This window comes from Macaca mulatta, chromosome 13, assembly GCF_049350105.2.
Source record: "Macaca mulatta isolate MMU2019108-1 chromosome 13, T2T-MMU8v2.0, whole genome shotgun sequence".
Lineage (NCBI taxonomy): Eukaryota > Metazoa > Chordata > Mammalia > Primates > Cercopithecidae > Macaca > Macaca mulatta.
The window spans coordinates 101,252,660-101,275,364 of NC_133418.1; the positions used below are offsets into that span (position 1 = coordinate 101,252,660).

General features: G+C 37.6%; 1 protein-coding gene across 9 annotated transcripts in view; it reads left to right on the plus strand.

Annotated features, from left to right (window-relative positions):
- ATAD2B (ATPase family AAA domain containing 2B) overlaps positions 1 to 22,705 on the plus strand; it is a 174,313-nt gene that overhangs the window by 136,353 nt on the left and 15,255 nt on the right. For 6 of the 9 annotated variants that reach the window (XM_028831940.2, XM_077960071.1, XM_077960075.1 and 3 more), the window contains 3 exons: positions 475 to 671; positions 3,724 to 3,883; positions 20,831 to 20,953. In XM_028831940.2, coding sequence (XP_028687773.1) covers positions 475 to 671; positions 3,724 to 3,883; positions 20,831 to 20,953 — 480 coding nt within the window. The remainder of the gene's footprint in view (positions 1 to 474; positions 672 to 3,723; positions 3,884 to 20,830; positions 20,954 to 22,705) is intronic. The other 3 variants (XM_028831941.2, XM_077960072.1, XM_015111804.3) reach the window with 1 other exon arrangement.

Below are 22,705 nucleotides of genomic sequence, written 5' to 3' on the forward strand. Positions count from 1 at the left end.
CAAATTTTTACTTGCTGGATTTGCATGTTTCACACATATAGTCATGCGCTGCATAATGACATTTTGGTCAACGATGGACTGCATGTATGATGGTGGCCTCGTAAGATTATAATACTGTATTTTTACTGTACCTTTTCTATGTTTAGATACACAAATATGACTGTGCTACAATTGCCTACAGTATTCAGTATAGTCGCATGCTGTCCAGGTTGATAGCCTAGGAGTAATAGACTTTACCATATAGCCTAGGTATGTCATAGGCTATACCATCTAGGTTTGTGCAGGTATACTCATATGATGTTCACACAATGACAGAATTGCCTAACTGCACATTTCTTAGAATGTATCCCTGTTGTTAAGCAACACATGACTGTATTTGTAATTCTTTTCTTTAAAGAACATTTTGAGAGAATGCCAAAAAAGGATCCTGGCCCATCATGTTGGAATCTTAACATTTTCTTCTGTTTTCTCTAGCTCTTTGTGCTATGGAAGTGCTTCCTCTTGCACTACCTTCTCCACCTCGTCAATTATCAGAATCAGAAAAAAATCGAATGGAGGACCAGGAGGAAAATACTTTAAGAGAATTGCGGTTGTTTCTCAGGGATGTAACCAAGAGGCTGGCCACAGATAAACGCTTTAACATCTTCAGCAAACCGGTGGATATTGAAGAGGTCTTGTTTCAGTAGTGTGCAAACAGTGAAGTTGAACTGGCTAAAAGAAAAAAATATTGACATCTTTTTTTGGAAGGAAAAAAAAGCAAAGGCATGGATGAATATTACCCCTAGCCTATAAAATTTTAATCCATGTGATAACTACCTATGTCATCAGCAAATATCTGGTGACTTTTGGATGAAATTAGCAACCAATTTATATATGTCCTCTTAATTATTATTAATCTTTGTGGTCTCTTACTCTTCGATTTAAGAAGAGGATTAAAAGTTGCCTTAGTCAAATATCCATACTAGACTATTTTTATTCCAGGATAAATTCTGCTCTCAAAGAGTATATTGGTGTTAACCAATCAATACCAGTTAATACTGGCATTTCCCAAATTATGTTTACCTCATCAAAAGAGGTAGCTAAAAACCTGAAGTTTCTTTGTCTTTCATATTTTGAGAATGCCTGTGGCTGGAATGCTGTTTGAAGTTAAAACATCCTGTGCAACTAAATTATTTTTCTTTCTAAGGGTTTTTTCTGCTCCCAGTGGAAAATTTCTCACTTTATATGTGTATTATTTTGTGTGCTTGTGGGAGCATGGTTTGTGATGATGAGAAAAGAAATTTTCCGTTTGGGAATCCAATACTGTCAACTACATTTTTGGTTTTTGTTTTATCCTGGGATAATGTAGTGTGTGGATGAACACAGTGTAATCTTTACTGGCCTCCTTCTTATAGTTCAGACTCCATGTTTGAACAGCTTTGGTGTTTTTAGTTTTTTATTCATTTCTTTTTTTAAAAAAAAATTGAATTATGAGTGATTCAGAATTTAATGTTGTATCCTAATTGTGAAATCTGTGCTTTTGGACCTGAGTGGATTCCTTTGAAACCATTACCTCATCTGTTGCTGGGAAGAATGAGCTAGCATTTACATTCCGCCCGCCCCCGGCAAGTCTGAAAATAAATACTTTCCCCCCTTTTTGGAATAAAGAGACTGATTTTATTTGTACCTTTATCCACAATACACTGTTTTTTCCATTTGGTCCTCTTATCAACCTTGTAGGATCATTATTATTATTCTTACTTTGCAGCTGAGGAAACAGACTTGTTGGCAAGTGACATAGCCAAGACTTGAAAGTTTTTTAAAATTCAAAGCCCACATTCGTTATCATAGCTACTTTATATCTTTCCAACAGGATAACAGGACATGCCTAATTTGCTTTTTTAATTAATAAATATCCGTTTATATTTGTGGGAATTTCCCCCCCCCATAGTGTTTTTAGATAATCTTAAAACTATCAGCTGATTAAAAAATTATTTTAAATAAATGTGATATGTGTGCATGCCCTTCCTTCCACTCCCCTATTTGGTATATTTGGACTCTTAACACTTTTTAAAGGATAAGGGCTTGCCCCCAACTCAGCCTCCCATGCTGAGAGTAAACCAGTTTTGCTTTTGCTCAGGAAAACTCTTTTCTTTCCAATCAGAAAAGATTTGTCAGATTTTCAAATCCCATCTGTAATAGTTTTATAAATGATGGTAAGGTAGTACAAAGGGACAGAAAATGTTGGTCAGATAAATATTTTATTTAGGCTTATGTTTCTCTTGTTTTCTCCTTTGTTTTTCTTCTCAGGTTCATTCAGCTCTTAAGCTGAAAACATAGGAGTCTCTGGGAAGGATCGAGAGGGGGAAATAAGATAACCTAAAACTAAAGTTTTTATTTAACTAATGAATTTAAAGTGTCTGAAAACTTTATCAAATTCCAAAGCAGACTGCAGAGAAAACAAAACTTTAGAAAACAAATGTTAAATTTAAAATTAAGCATAGGGTGGTCACATTTATAGTCTTTAATAATATACATTTTAGAGTGCTTTTTAGTTTATAAAACAGTTTCCACTTGTACACAGGCATTTGTGTCAAATACCAGAACTAGGAATCCAGCTAATATCTTCTGAGGTAGTTTGTTTCAGTATAACTCTGCTACTTCTCTTATAGGGAGATTGACTGGTTTTTCAGCTCCTAAAGGGTGAAAAATGAATTAAAACACACATACACTTCTACTTAATATTTTTTATAAGTAATCCTAAACATTAAAAAACATATAAATTATGTATATGTGCGTGCGTGTGTGTGAATGTGTAAATTTAAAAATAATGGTATAGATGCCCTCTGAAACTGTGAGAAAACTAACCCTACGATCATAGAGTAGAACTTAACCATCTCCCTAGAAATCTTTCCTGGACTAATTTTAGACATTACTGCTAAGACTGCTTTTATAGCAAACCTATTTACTTGATTTGAGATTTGCATTGGGGAAGGCAGTAGATACATAAGTTGCTAGCACTTTCTTATTGGTCGGGGATACACAATTTATTGGGCAAATCAAGACTTAATATCTCTTGTTTAGGGTTATCTCACAGAAAATCAGCACAGAAAGCAGCATGTTTGTTTTTGTTTGTTTGTTTGTAGATTTCTTTATACCTAGGGACAAATCCAGCAAATCTCATACTGGTTAGGAAAACTATACTTAATTTTCTTATGTAATTGACTCTAAATGTTTGTGATGACTCCAAAGGAGTGGAAAATACTTTCCATGAAATAGTTCACTCTAGAAAACTGAAAAAGAAAATTTTTGTTGAAAATTTAAAGAGATTTATCAGAATAACTTATCTCATAGTATGAAAAGTCTTTGCTTTTTATTTTCCTTTTCTTTTTCTTGAAGTCACATTTATTGATGCTCATTGGGTATTTTTGTCCATACATTCTCTTCTCAGATATGCCCAAAGGGTTAAAAAAAAAAAACAAAACAGACATAGTTTCAAATTTTAAGAACAGAAACATTTCAGAGTTGATTTAGGTATGACTTGGAAACTGAAGCTTTCATGGAAAGTATGGCAGATAGTAACTTTGGTAGCATAAACAGCACTGCAGTTTTATCTTTATAAATTATTTATTTGATATTTAGATTTAATTTTTAAAGAACTTTGTTTTTATTTTGTGTTTTTACGAACTGAGATGATATGAAAAACCAGAACTAATTTTTATTAAAATATCTTATTTGTTTTAGGTTTCAGATTATCTTGAAGTAATCAAGGAACCAATGGACTTATCAACAGTAATAACTAAAATTGATAAACATAATTACCTAACTGCAAAGGATTTCCTGAAAGATATTGACCTCATCTGTAGCAATGCTTTAGAGTATAATCCAGACAAGGACCCAGGAGGTAAGGATGCATAGGGCAAGGTTTCCCTTGAAAATCAGTCAGAAGGCAGTTTACCATTTAAATACTAACTCACGCCTGTGTTCTAGATAGATTAATTTTCACGACCTGTTGTTTTTCAAAACTTGTTAATAAGAAACTCATAGTCTACATAAAAATAATGTGTTTAAAGTAGAGAATTGTATGGTTACAGATATTATTTTCAGGGGTTCGTTTCTTCATTTACATTCTATTTTTTATATTTACATTGTGATTTGCGAATTTAATTGAAAATTTATTAGTCAACAATCACAGTGCTGATAAACACTGGGAATTTCGAATTCATGGAAATCCATGATAGGATAAGTTTATGTGTCAAAAGATCCTTTTATGTAGAATGTTATCTGTTCTTTTGATTATTGGTATTTTTATGTAATTATTTTATTCCTAATCCATCCTGTATTCAAGTGTATAGTCCCAACTTTTGTTATCTGGTTGATAACAGATATATCCTGGAAGACCACCAGGAGTATATCTGCAGTGAAACAAGATGAGGTGATTTATTATACTGAGGGAGAATACGTGTCATAGGGAACCATACAAGATTTGGGCTTGTGTTAAGTGATTTTGGTTAGAGTATAAGGAAGTGGGGCTTTGCAGTGGATTAGATGCTATTGGAAAGTAGGAATAATTTTAAGAACCTAGAAGGCAAGAAAATGGAGCAAGGCTAAAGCTATGATTGATAAAGAAACAGCAGTTGGCTGGGTGTGGTGGCTCATGCCTGTAATCCCAGCACTTTGGGAGACTGGGGCAAGTAGATCACTTGAGCTCAGGAGTTTGCAGGCCAGCCTGAGTAACATGGCAAAACCCCGTCTCTACAAAAAATTACAAAAATCAGCTGTGTGTGGTGGTTGCACACCTGTAGTCCTAGCTACTTGAGAGGCTGAGATGGGAGGATCACTTGAGCCCTGGAGGTTGAGGCTGCAGTGAGCTGTGATCATGCCACTGTACTCCAGCCTGGGAAACAGAGTGATAGCCTTTCTCAAAATAAAAAGGAAATAAAAGGAAAAAAAAGAAAAAAGAAAAAAAAAAAAAGAAAGAAACAGCAGTCATTCATATTAGTCAGGATTGTGTTTGGTCATTGGCTATTATTATTTATTTTTACTTTTTTGAGATGGAATCTCCCTCTGTTGCCCAGGTTGGAGTACAGTGGCATGATCTCTGCTTCCTGCAACCTCCACCTCCTGGGTTCAAGTGATTCTCCTAGCTCAGCCTCCCGAGTAGCTGGGATTACAGGTGCCTGCCACCGTATCCAGCTAATTTTTTGTGTTTTTAGTAGACACGGGGTTTCACCATGTTGGCCAGGCTGGTCTCAAACTTGTAATCTCAAGTGGTCTACCTGCCTCAGTCTCTCAAAGTGCTGGGATTACGGGCCTGGGCCACCACGCCCAGCCTGATTATTGTTTTTTTTGGTGGTCAGGACAATGTTCATGTTTTGTCTGTGTTTGGACATGATTAGACAGGGTGGTCTAATTTTTCTCTTGACCCGTCATGGGCACAGGGTGGCCTTGTCTGATATTAGTGTTCTGTGAAATTGTTTATGTTTAATTGTAGTACCCTGAGGCGTAGCTGATAGTGCCAGGCCAACTCCTGGCTATCAGGAGCCACTTTTTGCTTTTTTACTCTATTGAGAATTCTATTTATTTGATAAGTAATACTAAAAATAAAATGCTTCTTGTTTTTAAAACATTCATTTAAGTTTTTGTTATCTAAAGATAGTTAGAATATAATTTTTGCTTTGTTTTGTTTTTTGTTTGAGACAGAGTCTCATTGTGTCACCCAGGCTGGAGTGCAGTGGCGTGATAGCAGCTCAGTGTAACCTCCGCCTCCTGGATTCAAGTGATTCTCGTGCCTCACCCTCCCAAGTAGCTGGGACTACAGGCACGTGCCACTACATCCAGCTAATTTTTGTATTTTTAGTAGAGATGGGATTTTGTCATGTTGGCCAGGCTGGTCTTGAAGTCCTGACCCCAGGTAATCTGCCCCTCTCGACCTCCCAGAGTGCTGGAATTATAGGTGTGAGCTACGGCACCTGGCCTGTGCTTTGTTTTGTATCTGTATTTTGAGGCAGAGCTTCTCAACCCAGGCCATATGGTAAAATGACTTAGATTTCTCAGTTTCACATGAAATTAGGTATTTTTTTGCTTCAGTTTCAACCATAATATATCACAGATTCTATAATGGGAAAAACTGCAATTTCTTTTGCACCAATCCAGTAATTTCCAAGTTAGGAGGCAGAATAAAATTTTGTGTGGCTGGACTTTGTATGTAACAGTTTTTCAGCTTTATGTTATTTACCTCTTGTAGTTTTTGTTGTTTGTTTACTTTACCTGTTTTCGAGTTATTTTATATAACACACACACACACACACACACACACACACACACACACACACACACACACTTTTTATTTGGACACAGCATCTTGTTCTGTTGCTCAGGCTGGAATGCAGCTGTGTGACCTCAGCTCACTGCAACCTCTGCCTCCTGGGCTCGAGCGATCCTCCCACCTTAGCCTCTCAGTAGCTGGGTAATACAGGCACACACCACCACACCTGGCTAATTTTTGTATTTTTGTTTGTAGAGAAGAGGTCTCGCCATGTTGCCCAGGCTGGTCTCAAACTCCTGGGTTCAAGTGATCTGCCCACCTCGGCCTCCCGAAGTGCTGGTATTACCCATGTGAGCCAGTGCACCTGGCTTATATATATCTTATAGAAAAATATATGAAAGTAGAACAAAGAAGAACATTAAAAACGTATAATTCCATCACTTAGTGTTTTTTCTCTGTTTCCTTCCCCATCCACGGATATAGTGCATGTAGAATATATACATGCATCTTAGTTTTACTAAAATGACTAGGATTTTTGTAAATTTTGTCATTCCCATAATATTTTGTGAAAAGCTTATTAGCTTATTTCTCCAACATTATTTTAATCGTATTAGATCTCATATAACAGCTAATACCCTATTGTTGGACATGTTAGATTTTTTAGTTTTTTCCTCTTTTATAAACACTGATAAATATCTTTGTAATGCAAATTTTGTGTTGATTCTTAATTATTTCCTTAGAATAAGTTCCTTAAAGTGAAATTTCTGGATCAAAGAATATATATCTTTTAAGGCTTTTAATCTGTACTATTAAAATTTTCTCTAAAAATTAAAAAAATTATACCAGCAGCAGACTGGGTGCGGTGGCTCACACCTGTAATCCCAGCACTTTGGGAGGCTGAGGCAGGCAGATCACGAGGTCAGGAGATCGAGACCATCCTGGCTAACACTGTGAAACCACACCTCTACTAAAAATGCAAAAAATTAGCTGGGCGTGGTGGTGGGCACCTGTAGTCACAGCTACTCGGGAGGCTGAGGCAGGAGAATAGCATGAACCTGGGAGGCGGAGCTTGCAGTGAGCTGAGATTGCGCCACTGCACTCTGGCCTGGGCGACAGAGCGAGACTCTGTCTCCAAAAAAAAAAAAAGAAAAATTATACCAACAGCATCAGGGCCACTGTAAGCCACTGTAGCAATTTTTGGTAAGTGAGAGAACCTCATTCTTCAGTTGGATGCCATCCTGTAACAGGATGGATAGTGAAGCATGGGCTGGATGTCAGCCCCATTTCACTCCCTTCCCTTGCTGGGGTCCTTTGTGAGGGTACAGCCCGCACAACTGTCTATGTAGTGGCTTTGGGCAGTGTGTACCTACACCTTCAGCCTGGTTTTCAAGACACAGAGACTGCTGTTATTGTGTAATATGTAATGAGAATGTGGGCTTTGGATTCAGACCTAGGTTTTAGTCCCATTTCTCCTATTTCCTAGCTCTTTAACTTTGATCAAGTTAAGCCCTCTAAATTTTAGTTTCCTCATCTGTAAAATGGGGATGATAACAACATTCTTTAATTGGGGTAGTTGTAAGAATTAAATGAGAAAGTGTATTAGGTTGAACCTTATGAAATTGCTGTTTTCATATGGTTCATCCTAAATATCTTAAGCCTTGAGTGGGGTAGCTGGGACATGGTAAGAGTTCCATAAAGGTTAGCTGTTGGTATTTGTATTCTTATGATCATAATTATTTAAATTGTGCTTTAATTTTTTTATAAGTTGATTTCTTAGCAGGTACCTACGTATTTGCTCTAGAATGACCCTCTATACTTTGTCCTTATTACATTCCCTGGACCATACTTTAAATTTAGTTTATTTTGAAACAAATCTAAGAGCTGGTAGTGAAAATGAATTTAAGTGCTTAGAAAAAGCCAGTTGAGAAGATCAATCCATATTTTCCCCCCCTAAGTAATTAGTTATAACCATGTTGATATTAATATTTTAAGGAAGAAGTAATGGTTTCTGGTGCATAATAACATTTTGCTACAAAATGCAGTTCCACAATGAAAGAATATGGCTCTGTCTCACAGAGTTAACACGGTACACTTGTAACTTTCTTCCTTCACTTGTTCTGATATAAAAAGTGGTATAGTTCAAAGGTATTATTTTGGCTGTGTTTAGATTTTTTTCATATCTTTCATCAAGCAACCTCTTTTTTTTTTTTTCTTAGCAACAGAACCACTTGTTATATTCCAGAAAAACATCCTCAGGATGTGTTGTATAGCAAGTGGAAATTACATGAATGTTGTATTACATTTACAAGTTCCCATGAGTATTTGGAAGCTTATAGTGTTCTCTTTTGCAGAACACTTGGCCATTTGGGGGAAAAACTAACATATACATAGAAGACAGAAGCCAACATTTTGAAAGATATACATGTTGCCTAACTATTGACCCAGATTCTCTCCCTTGAGGATGATGGGAACAGAAATTAAATGATGGGAACAAGGAGAAATTGACCTGTGTTCTAAATGTGACCAGTATCAGATATTTGGCCCTAATTACTACACTATAGATACATAGATACATGATATATTATGTTTGGCTCATCCCCGTTTTTGGTCTTGCAGTGCACCCCTCCTATATTCCCCAGGCCTGTTCATATGCTACATACCATCATTTGACAAGTTTTGCTGAAATTTTGGCCCTAATCTTTTAGTTTCCTCAGAATCTTCTGTGTTGTACCAATTGCATAGGATTAAAGCCCCCAGATTCACCCAAACTTTTGGAGCCCTCTGTGTTCTGCTCTTAATACATTTCTAAATTTATCTGCCATAGTTCTATTTCATGAGTTGTTTCAACCAAACTCATTCATTTTTCCATTAGTGTTTATGAATACTATCTGCTAATTACTGAGCTGGATGCCTAGACTACAAAGATGACTATGACAATTCTTGCCTTTTGAGACCAAGATTATATATATATATATATATATATAAATAAAATCAGTGTTATGGTAGATCCATAATGCCTACTGGATAACTACTATGTGGCAGGCTTTATTCTGTATGTAATTGTATTAGCTTACTAGCGCTACCATAACAAAATATAACAGAAATTAATTTTCTCACAGTTCTGGAGGTTATCAGTTCAAAATAAAAGTGTCAGCAAGTTTGGTTTCTCCTGAGGCCTCTTTTCTTGGCTTGCAGATGGCGGACTCCTTCTCTCTTTGTCCTTACATGGCCTTTTCCCTATGCCTGTGTGCCCTTGGTGTCTCTTGGTGTATCCAAATTTTCTCTCCTTATAAGGACATCAGTCAGATTGGAACCCACCCATATGTCCTCATTTTATTTTAATTATCTTTTTAAAGGCCTTGTCTCCAAATACAGTCATATTTTAAGGTACTGGGAGTTAAGCTTTCCACATATAAATTTTGAGGAGACGCAGTTCAGCCTGTAACAGATATATGAAACACAATCCCTACTATATAGAAAGTCATCAATTTTTAGAGATGATAAATACACTAATCAAATTATTGGTGATTGTAATAACAAATATTAAGATAAAGGGATATCATAGAGGTGGCAATCATGAATAATGTCTTAAGGTGCCAGCAGATAATTATAAGACAGTATCATAAGGACTTTATTAGAAATATGTTACTGGGTTAGTGGAGCACAGAAGAGAAGACACTACTTGGAGATTAGCAAGATTGGGAAGGGCATTGATTCCAGGCTGAGGAAACAAAGGTATGAAAACAACAAATCTGGAGAATAGAGTGCCTCCATGGAGGAGTAGTGGGAAACTAATTTACTTCTCTACTCACTGACTCAACATTTATTGAGCCTCTATTTATTAAATATTCTCTGTGTATAAATCCTGTTTAAGGCTAGAGATATACAGATGGTTAAGACACAACCTTGACCTTTTAGTATCAAATTTGGGGTAGAGGTCAAGGGAGTTACCACTTGATGGAGGTTGGAACATCAGTTAAGATTTAATTGCAGTGGCTGCAGGGATTGAATGTAGAGGTCTTAGTGATCAACCATTTAAATATGGCGGACAAAAACCTAGAATGATCCTTGAGGTTTTGGTCTGGATAGAGGAAATCTGGGAAGGTAAACCAATGGAGGAACAGATTTATGGGCAGGATGTGAAATTCAATTTTGGACGTGTTAGTATGAGTTATATTTGGTACACCCAGACAAAATGCAGACTTTATTTATTTATTTATTTATTTATTTATTTATGAGACAGAGTCTTGTTCTGTTGCCAGGCTGGAGTACAGTGGTGCGATCTTGGCTGACTGCACCCTCTGCCTCCTGGGTTCAAGTAATTCTCCTGCCTCAGCCTCCCCAGTAGCTGGGACTACAGGCGTGTACTGCCATGCCTAGCTAATTTTTGTATTTTTAGTAGAGATGGGGTTTCACCATGTTGGCCAGGATGGTCTCGATCTCTTGACCTCGTGATCCGCCCGTCTTGGCTTCCCAAACTGCTGAGATTACTAGTTGTATATGTGGTTCTGGAGGTTAAAAGAAGTGGGCAGGAGATATAGTTGGGAGTCATCATTGAGGAGGAGTGAATGAGATTTCATAGACAGTGTGTAGAATGAGAAGAGAGAGGCGCCCAGGAGGGCCCCTTTTCTAGGAAATATGGGTCCCAGTTCTTGCCCAGTGTAAGTCCCAGTCTTATTCTTTCAGTACTTTTGTCAAATGTGTCCCCTCTACTGGGAGTATTTACATGTTTTTCTTTTTAAATCAGTTTTATTGAGGTATAAGTAACATACAAGAAAATGTACTTTTGAAAAGCACGTAGCTTTTGAAAGCACCTATATTTTTTAAATTTCACCTACCTGGCCGGGCACGGTGGCTCACGCCCAGCAGTTTGGGAGTTCAAGGCGGGCGGATCATGAGGGCAAGAGGTCGAGACCATCCTGGCTAACATGGTGAAATCGCATATCTACTAAAAATACAAAAATTAGCTGGGCGTGGTGGTGTGCGCCTGTACTCCTGCTGAGGCAGGAGAATCGCTTGAATCCAGGAGGCGGAGGTTGCAGTTAGCCAAGATTGCCCTCCAGCCTGGCGACAGAGCAAGACTCCGTCTTAAAAAAAAAAAAAAATTCACCTACCTTTCAAGGAATACTAAAATGCTAAGTTCATGAAAGATTTTTCTGATTTCCTTCCAGTTGTAAGTAACCCCTTCATCTCTGAATCTCATAATGTAACTTTTCTGAGACGTTTATTCCTTTTTTACCCATAGTTATTTGTTTACGTATCCTTACCCCTTGTTTTAGACTCAAAGCCTATTGAGAACAGGATCTATATAGGCATCTTGTGTAGAGCATATTCTTAATAAATGTGGCCAATGAGTAAATGTTATTCATTATTCTATTTTTATTTTATTTACTTATTTGAGACAGAGTTTTGCTCTTATTGCCCAGGCTGGAGCACAGTGGCACGATCTCAGCTCACTGCAATCCCCACCTCCCGGGTTCAAGCAGTTCTCCTGCCTCAACCTCCTGAGTACCTGGGATTATAGGCATGCGCCACCATGTCCGGCTAATTTTTGTATTTTTAGTAGAGATGGGATTTCACCATGTTGGTCGGGCTGGTCTCGAACTCCTGTCCTCAGGTGATCCACCCGCCTCGGCCTTCCAAAGTGTTGAGATTACAGATGTGAGCCTCTGTGCCTAACCTCTATTTTTAGATACTAACTCAAGGAATCTCAGATTAGGTAGAAATTATAAAATGGAGACATGGTAACATTATGTAGAAATATGCACAAATGCTAATAATATGTAAATATGACCCGAACCAGTAAATATAGTTAAATTTTTTTTTATTTTTTGTTTTTTTGGAGACAAGGTCTCACGCTGTTGCCTGGACCTGAGTGCAGTGGCATGATCTTGGTTCACTGCAGCCTTGACCTCCTGGGCACCAGTGATCCTCCCACCTCAGCCCCCTCGAGTAGCTAGGACTACAGCTACAGGACTTACCACCATGCCTGGCTAATTTTAAAATATTTTTGTATAGATGGGGTCTTGCTATGTTGACTATGCTGGTCTCAAACTCTTCAAGTGATCCTCTTGCTGCATCCTCCCAAAGTGTTGAGATTACAGGTGTGAGCCACCATGCCCAGCCAAATTTCTTATTTATGAAATTATTTGGGATGAAAAATCATAACATGAAAATTAGCTTTTCTGAAAAATATGGTTACTCTTAATAATTTTATTGAACAAAACCTCAGCTAATGTACTTCTGGGATTTTTTTTTTCTTCATAATGAACTAAAAGTAAAAGTTTACCAATTACAAAAGAAACATCAACACAGTGAAATTGCTGTTACTTTCATTAAAGTAGTGCTTCTGTTAATTTTATAGATACTCATCTATATGTCCTAAGTAGCAATTACTTTTTGCTGAAGACAAATGTAAGTGGTAATATCTTTATTTTATAGATGAGGAGATTGGGGCTCAGAAAGGTTATATAATCCGTGTGCAAACCCACAGATGTTATATGGCACAACTGAATGGATTGAGAGCTGTCTTGACTTCAAAGCCAATATGTGGGGTTTTTTTGCTGTGCTCATGTAACTTGCAAATTTCATGGATTTGTACAATCTTAAAATCTTAAAGTATGAGACAGAGTAGAAACTCATAAATATGTAGTTTCTATTCCCACATGATTTTAAACCTAGAGTTTTAAATGATGAATGAGTCTTTGAATCCGCAAACAAAATTATATTCATGTGCAGTTTTCAACTTTTATTCTCTTCTTTTTTTTCCCTCCCCCAAGATGGGGTCTCACTCTGTTGCCTAGTCTGGAGTGCAGTGGTGCGATCATCGCTCACTGTAGCCATCATAGCTGACTTGAGCCACCGACCTCCCTGGCTCAAGTTATCTTCCCACTTCAGCCTCCTGAATAGCTGGGACCATATGAGCCACCAATACTGGCTAACTTTTTAATTTTTTGTAGAGATGGAGTCTCCATATGTTGCCCAGGCTGGTCTCAAACTCCTGGCCTCAAGCAATCCTCCTGCCTCAGTTTCCTAAAGTGTTGAGATTACAGATGTGAGCCATGATGCCCAGCCATATTCTGTTCTTATAAGGATCCAGGTCAAAAAGATTAAGAACCTAGGATTATCATAGACATCCCTTCTAGTTTTAATATTCTTTAAGTTTGTGATTATATGCTATGTGTAATCTTAGACACTCTTCTAAACAATGATTGAAAACTGTAATGATAGGCACATGAAAAAGCAATGCCCTGGCCAGGCGCAGTGGCCCACACCTGTAATCCCAGCACTTTGGGAGACCGAGGTGGGCAGATCGCTTGAGCCCAGGAATGTGAGACCAGCATGTGACCTGGGCAACATGGCCAGACACCATCTCTACAAAAAATACAAAAATTAGCCGGGCGTGGTGGCGCATGCCTGTGGTCCTATTAATAGCTGCTCGGGGCACTGAGGCAGAGAGGATTGTTTGAGCCCAGGAGGTTGATGCTGCTATAAGCCATGATCGTTCCACTGCATTCTAGCTTGGGTAACAGAGTGAGACCTTGTACCTCCACCCCCATCTCCCCAAAAAAGGAGTGTCCCTTCTCAAATGCAGATTTTTTTAAAAGAATATATTCCTTGTCTTCCATACTAGTGGGAAATTTTTATGGAATTTTTTTTTCTTCATTTATTCTTTTTTCTTGCTTAATTTAGGGTAGTGTTGTGATAGAAGATATACTTTATAAAAAGCAGAAAGACCAATCATTGAGTTATTTTAGAGATAATATGCCAGATCCATGCCTTTAGATTTAATCTTACCTCTTTTTTAGTTTCTCTTCATTCAAGCCGAGGTAGAAAGCCAGTGGTGGAAAGTTGTGGTATTGCATAGTCTACACACATTGTATTGTCAACTTGAAAGTATAGCTACTTCTAAGGATGTTGACGTTCATTGTAGTTTTTTATTTATAGTAGCTAAAATTAGAAGTAATTTAAAACTTCCAAAAAGAGAACAATACTTTTGAAAAATTAAAGCACATCCTACTTTGGATTGTTGGACAACTATTAAAGTTTGGTTTTCAAAGAGTATTTAAAAGACACCAGGAGACTTCTTCTTTTCTTCTTCAGGCCAAGATGGAGTAAAAGGGATTCGATTTATTTACCCCCTCACATGAAACAATGAAAAAAAAAATGAACAAAATATATTTAAAGAAAAACTCTTTGGAAAGCATTAGACACCAGGCAACACAGGACAGTGATTCCCAAAAGATAGAAACAAGTAAGAGGAGCAGTGTGGTTGCCTGGAGACAATTTCCAGATACCAGCCCCAGGAGGAGCAACCCAGGCGTATTCTGGAGGTCCTCTGAATTGAGGAGCCAGACCTGGGAATCTGAAGAGGCCACGGTGGTTTGCGTTTGTAGGGAAGATTACCAGAAAGAAGAAAGCTGCACAGAGAGAACACTGCGGCTATCTCCAGGAGGTCCTACCCTAGTGTTTAACTAAGTACTGGTTAGTGCATATGTGTGAGAAACCTATCTGAGGCCAGAAAAGGAGAGGGAATATTCCTTGAAGTTCACACAGGGGCTGCAATAGAGTTAGAGCTAATAAATCAACAAGGAGATAAAATGGAATAACAAAAAGGTATATAGTAATTCCAAGAGAAGTGAGAAAAAGAGGAAAAGGGGAACAAAGAACATATAAGACGAGTAGAAAATAAATAGCAACCGTATCAACAATCACATATATCACATTAAAAGTAAATGCTCTAAACCAGGGGTCAGCAGACTATCATCAAGCTGACAGCCTGTATTTGTAAGTCAAATGTTTTTACTGGAACAAAATTTTTCCCCCATCCCCGCTTTTCAGTTCAATGATAAATGATGTCTACAAAAAGCCTACAGTTCTCATCATACTAGTGATGAAAGAGTAAGTACTTTCTCCTTAAGATCAGAAACATGACCAGGATGTCTGCTTTTACCAATTCTATCCAACATTAAACCAGAGCTTTCAGCCAATGCAATAAGGTAAGAAAAAGAAGTAAAGGCATCCCTACTTCCAGAAAGAAAGAAGTAAAACTGTTGTTTGTAGACATATGATGTCTACATAGAAAATCCTATGGAATATTTAAAGAAGCTATTAGAACATATAAGTGAAGTTAGGGTTGCAGGAGACAGGATCAGTATGTAAAACACTTGTTTTTCTATATACTAGCAACAAACAGAAAATTGAAATAACATCAAAAAATAACATGAAATATAGATAAATCTGACAAAAGGCATGTAAGTAAGACTTATACATTAAAAACTATAAAACTTTGATGAGAAAAATTAAAGAAGACCCAAATAAATGGAGATATATGTCATGGCTTATGGATTGGAAGACTAACCATTATGAAGATGTAATTTCTCCCCAGATTGAACCACAGGTTCAACACCATCCAATCAGAATTCCAGCAGGCATTTGATAGAAATTGACAAACTGATTCTAAAATTCATATAAAGATGAAAAGGACCTAGAATAGTCAAAACAACTTTGAAAAATAAAAACAGTTGGAAGACTTAATACTACTTTATTGTAAGACTTACAAAGTTACACTAATCTAGACAGTGTATATTGGCATGAAGTTTGACAAGTAGGTCAATGAAATAGCATAGAGTCCTGAAATAGATGCACACATAGAGGATCAATTGCTTTTTAACAAAGATATAAAGTCAGTTCAATTAAGAAAGTAGATTAATTTCAACAGATAGTGTTGGAACAATTGGATATCAGCATGCAAAAAAAAGACCTTTGTATACAAAAGTTGACTCACAATGGATCACATACCTAAATACAAGAGCTTAAAACCTATAGCCAGAATATTAAGTCTCAGAATTTAATAATAACCCAATTTAAATAATGGACATAAGAGCTGAAGACACTTTACCAAAGAAGATATACAGAAGACAAATATACACATGAAAAGATACTCAACCTCATTAATCTTATTTATTTATTTATGGAGACGGAGTCTCACTCTGTCACCTAGGCTGGAGTGCAGTGGTGTGATCTCAGCTCACAGCAACCTCCACCTCCTGGGTTCAAGCGATTCTCCTGCCTCAGCCTCCCGAGTAGCTGAGATTACAGGCACACATCACCATGCCCGGCTTTTTTAAAATATATTTTTAGTAGAGATGGGGTTTCACCGTTTTGGCCAGGCTGGTCTCAAACTCCTGACCTCGGGTGATCCACCCGCCTTGGTCTTCCAAAGTGCTGGGATTACAGGTGTGAGCTACCTCACCCAGCTGACCTCATTAATCTTTAGTGAAATGCAAATTAAGACCACAATGAGGCCGGGTGCAGTTGCTCATGCCTGTAATCCTAGCACTTTGGGAGGCCAAGGTGGGCGGATCACCTGAGGTCAGGGGTTCAAGACCAGCCTGGACAACATGGTGAATCCCTGTCTCTACTAAATATACAAAAATTAGCTGGGTGGGGTGGCACACACTTGTAATCCCAGCTACTCAGGAGGCAGAGGATGCAGTGAGCTGAGATTGTGCCACTGTACTCCATCCTGGGCAACAGAATGAGACACCATTAAACACCTCTAAGGATCGTCTGAAACTGAGAAGACCATATCAAATATAATCAAGGATATGGAGTAACTGGAACTGTGATGCACTGTGGTAGGAATGTAAAATGGTACAACTGACTTGGAAAACAATCTAGAAGTTTCTTAGAACGTTTAACATGCATTATAGTCGTCTCTCCATATCTGCTTTGGAACCTGTGGATACAAAGGGCTGACTGTACTACCTCTTTTTATTTATTTATTTATTTATTTAGAGATTCTGTTTTGCTTTCACCCAGGCTGGAGTGCAGTGGCGTGATCTTGGCTCACTACAACCTCCGCCTCCCGAGTTCAGGCAATTCTCTGCCTCAGCCTCCTGAGTAGCTGGGATTACAGGTGCCTGCCTCCATGTCCGGCTAATTTTTTTGTATTTTTAGTAGAGATGGGGTTTCACCAAATTGTCCAGGCTGGTCTTGAACTCCTGACCTCGTGATCCACCCATCTTAGCCTCCCAAAGTGCTGGGATTATAGGCATGAACCCCTGTGCCCGGCCACTACCTCATTTTATATGAGAGATGTAAGCGTCTGGGAATTTGATATCCAAGGGGAGATAGAGTCCTGGAACCAATCCCCTGCGGTTGCTGGAGAGCCGTACTTATCATTTGACCTAGCCATTCCACCCCTTAGTATTAACACAAGGAAAATTAACATGTATATTTCCATACAAAGGTTTGTTCATCAGTGTTTATAGTGACTTTGTTTATAATAGCCAAAACCCAGAATTATCCCTAATGTCCACCAGCATGTGAATGGATAAACAAATTGTGTTATACCCATATAATGGATTAGTATTCAGCACTAACAAATAATGAAGTACAGATACATGCAAAAATAGGGACAAATAATTATTTTTGTGCTTAAATAATTATGCTGAGTGAAAGAATCCTGATTAAAAATAATCTTTGTGATTCCACTCGTATATATAATTCTAGAAAATATAAACTGATCTGTAGCAAGAGAAAGCAGATCCTTCATTGCTTGGGAATAGAGGGCTATGGGGAAGGGCAAAGGGAGGAAGACCAAGGGTCCCAGGAAACTTTTGGTGATGATAGATATGCTCATTGGCCTTTTTTTTTTTTTTTTTTTCATGAGACAGGATCTTGCCTTGTTGCCCAGGTTGGAGTGCAGTGGTATGAACGTGACTCACTGCAGCCTCGACTTCCTTGGGCTCAAGCGATCCTCATGCTTCAGCCTCTCAAGTAGCTGGGACCACAGCCATGCACCACCATGCTTGCCTAAGTTTTGTAGTTTTTGTAGACATGGTGGCTCGCCATGTTGCCCAGGCTGGTCTCAAACTCCTGGGCTTAAGCAGTCCTCCTACCTTTCCCTCCCAAAGTACTTTGACTACAGGAACTACCACCTCCCCTGGCCCATTTGTTATCTTTATTGTTGTGGTAATGTTATGGATGTGTGCTTATGTCAAAATGTATCAAATTATATACTTCAAGTATGAGCAACTTATATGTCTATTATGCTTCAATAGATCTATTTTTAAGCAAACTTAGGGAAGTACAATGTGTACTAAATCAGATTACAAAATCATTGTGTTTTTTGTTCATAAAGAGAATTGTTGAGACACATATTCATGTGCCTACATGGTATCTCCAGTGGGATATTTTTTAGGCATCTCCAGACTGAAATCCCTGAAGCTAAACTCTTTAAAATTAATCTCTAACTTCTTTTCCTCCTTTCCTCTCTATTCTGGTTTTGTTTTCTTGTGGGTGTTTTTTTTTTTTTTTTTTTTTTTGCATCTTTATAAATAGTATGCCCATCTCCCCGTTTTTCATGCAAGAAGCTAGGAAATCATCTTTGATATTTATGTTACCCTCTTATCTACTTTATCACCAAGTTGTGTCATTGAGAGCACATTTCAAATTTGTAATCTCGTCTTTCACCACTACCATTACCCCGGTTCAAGTCATCATCCTCTCACTAAAAGCCCCTTGGTGTTATTCTTGACTCCCCTCAATCCAGTGATCAGAAAACAGCCACAGCAGATCTTTTCAACGATTTGCATTGCTCTTAGGATACAATCTAACATCATTTTAATATGATCAGTTCCTCTTTTCCTCTTGCTTATTATGTTCTGACTACTGTTATAAATAAAGTTTCAGTACTGCAAAAAAAATAGCACTCAAATATAAAATTTTCTTTTTAATTCTCAGCAAGGCAAGGTACTTCTATAGAAGGGTGCGCCCTTATAAATGGAGCAATGGTGGGCACCCACTTGGACAAGGGAGGGGAAGGGGTTCTTATTCCTGATGCATGTAGCCCCTGCTTCTGTGTTGTTCCCTTATTGGCTAGGGTTAGACCGCACAGGCTAAACTAATTCTGATTGGCTAAGGAGAATGACTGGGTAAGTGGTTTGGCGGGAAAAATGGGTATGACAGAGCAGGTAATCAAAATGAGTCAAGATGGAGTAGGTAACTGGAATGAGTCAGGGTGGATCAGGTAATCGGAATGAGTCAGAGTGGAGTAGATAATCAGAATGAGTCAGGGTGGAGCAGGTAATGAAAAAGCTTGCTTTATGAGGAAGTTAAGTATGTAAGTAGAAGGCAGAGAATTGAACATGCTGACATAGTGATTCTTTGAAAAGAAAGTTAGAACTCATAATACCACACTGGCTGCATTTCAGTTTCTTGAAATCTCCAAACTCTTTTTACTACAGGATTTTCTCACATGGTATTTTCTGAACCTGCACTAGTATTTTTGTTTCCTCGCTTAATCTTTCAGTAGATACTTCAGTCTGTGCTTCAAGTGTCAGTTTAAATGCCTCTTCTTCAGAGAGACTTCTTCCTGACTTGCTCAATCTAGATTGGAACCCACACCAGTACCCTGTAGGTTTTCTTCATAGCTGTTATTCAGGGTGTTTTGCTTCTGGGTTTTTTCTTTTTTGGAGGGAGGAGGTGTTAAGTTGGATGTATGGGAGATTATTTGTTCCTGTAGTGGTCTGAAAAAGTCCTTGAAAGTTGATATCATGTATGTTTTGTTCACTGCTGCCGGTGGCCACCATCCAGCTTTCCCTGGTGCAATCAACATTTGTTGAGTGAATGTTTAGAGAAAATGTGTTGGAAGTAAATATATCAGTGGTTGCCTTTGAGTGGTGCATGTTTGGTTTTGTAAGATTACCACAGTGAGCCATAATAACTTTCAAATCAGAAAAGTTATAAAGTATCTCTGTAACTTTGTGTATACTGTTTGCCTTTACTAGAGAGGAAAAAGCAAATGATGTTTTGGAACTTTGGATTCTTGCTCTTGATACTGTTAGAATATTAGTTACTTGATATATTACTTGCCTTTTCATATTTCTGAGTTGCGCAGGCATAGGGGGCACTGTTTATATTGTATTGTTTATGAATGGGAACTTCTGGATTAGTGTGAAGCAGAGACTCTTCTTTTAGTACCATTTTTAGGTATAGTTTGCCTGGAACTGTGTTTATGCTTCTCTCCTGGATTGCCTACAATGTATATACCATCTTGCGCCCTTTAGCTTAGAAAGTCTTTCTGTATGTCTCTGTTTTTGTCACATTTAAAAAAATAAGTCACCTTTAGGATATATTGCATTCTTTATCATAGTTTTGACCAATGTCAACTTAGGAGAAATTTAAGATTTTTTGAATTCTTAATATTAATCTCTGACAGCTCTGGGGCTGGGCATTTAGTGAATATCCTCTAAACTTTTTAAATTTTTACTGAAAATCACATATTTCTGTTTTCAGAAATTTCAAAGCCGTAGGTATCTTTTTCTTGTAATTCTCCACACTGCTTCAGAAATGGTAATAGGTTTAGTCCTTCCAGGTTCTTCAAGTATAATTTTCAGAGAATTACTAACCTGACTGAGTAGCTTAGTATATTTATTTTTTACCCATACTTTAAATGAACTTTTTCTCACCTAGCAATGCTTTTTATAATTTTGTTTGTATTCTTTTACTTTTTAAGATGTCCTTTGTTAATGTTATTTTGTTTCTATAATAAATGTATGCCAACTGTTTTAACAGATAAAATAATTAGGCACAGGGCTTGTACCCTGAAGGACACTGCACATGCTATCATTGCGGCTGAATTAGATCCAGAATTTAATAAACTTTGTGAGGAAATTAAGGAAGCAAGAATAAAAAGAGGTAAGTTGTAGAAATAAACTTGGCACTGAAGCCTCGTGTGCTCTTTTCAGGCCAAGAGTCCTTCAATGATGTTTCTTTAGGGTTGCTGGTATTGTGAAAGTAATGTATTTAATGTATGTATTTAATTTCTGATACTAATGTGTTATGTAAATTCTCAAAGATACTTTCCAACTTTACCTACTGTGAAAGTTTTAGTGTGATAGTGAGTATTACAGAAATGAAGTGTTTCTTAGTGAAATTTGTTTTGTAGGAGCATATCTTTTTTAAGAATTGATTTCTAAATGGATTTAGATATTAGATATGGAAAGGTTTTATTTTTCATCAGTTTACTTTCTGGTACTTTAAAAACATGTTTAAGAATACTGTTTTTCCCACCCTAGTGAAATTTATATGCAATTTTGTTATTAGAAACACAGAATTAGCAATTGTGGTTTGTCGATTCAGTTTATAATCTTGTCCTTGAGGAACTCACATTTTAGTAGGAGAGAGAGAAATGTAAAACAAATCAAGTACAGTGTGTTGTATGCACTGGTTGAAGCATGTTCAGATCACAGAGACGAGAGACCTCCTAGTAGGGAACCAGAGTAAGGAGTGAATATAGAAGTGTTCTCTTTAATGGACTAGGGAGGCAGTGACAGAGGAGGAGGAGGTGTATTGCAAACAGAGAAAACAATAGCATATGTAAAGGCACACAGGTGTGAAATAGCTTGATGTGTGTTAGAAGATCTTTAAACTGGTATTGCTAAAGATATACAGAATGCTGGAAATAGGGCTCAAGAGGTGCGGGGTCCAGGACACAAAGATTATGAAGAAACTTTTCTTCTACCTTTTTAGAGAGCTTTTCCCTGACCACCTAATCTAATAGAGGCTTTGGTAGCATTTGGCATTATATTATTATTATTTTTTTTGTCATGTCCTCCTTATTTAGGGTATCAGCACTTCAGATGTCTTGTTTATAGCTTTACTTCAATCCCTAGAACCCAGTCTGATATAAAACAGGTTTTTGGTAAATATTTGAATAAATCAATGCCATGCTAAGGAGTTTGTACTTTATCTTGTAGATCAGTGTTTTCAAAAATGTCTGCCTATTACCATTAGCTTAGACCTATGAATTAGATTCTCTGAGAATATTAAGGCCAAGAAATCTTTATTTGAACAAACTACCTAAGAGATTTTATGTACACTACAGTTTGATAGCCATAGGCAATAGAAATAATTGAAGGATTTTAAGCAGTGAAATGAATTGGTCGAATTGCCTTGGTGGGAAGAAGTAGCATAGTTCCAATGTGCCAGGGTAGGAAGATGAGAGATCAGTTTAAAAGCTGTTGGAGCCCATTTGAAAAGGGTTTGGCAATTTCTAAAAAATTAAACATGGATTTACTATATGACCCAGTGATTCTACTCTTAGGAATCTACCCAAGAAAAATGAAAATACATGTCCACACAAACACTTGTATGTTCATAGGACCATTGTTTATAATAACCACAAACTGGAAACATCCCAGATGTCTGTCAGCTGGTGAATGGGTAAGGAAAGCACAGGATACCCATATGAGTGCGTACTACTTAGTAATAAAAGGGAACAAAGTACTGATACACAGTACAACATGGACAAATTTCAAAAACATGCTGGCTGAACATGGTGGCTCATGCCTGTAATCCCAGCATTTTCGGTGGCAGAGGTTGGAGAATCGCTTGAGCCAAGGAGTTTGAGACCGGCCTGGGCAACATGGCGAGATACCATCTCTACAA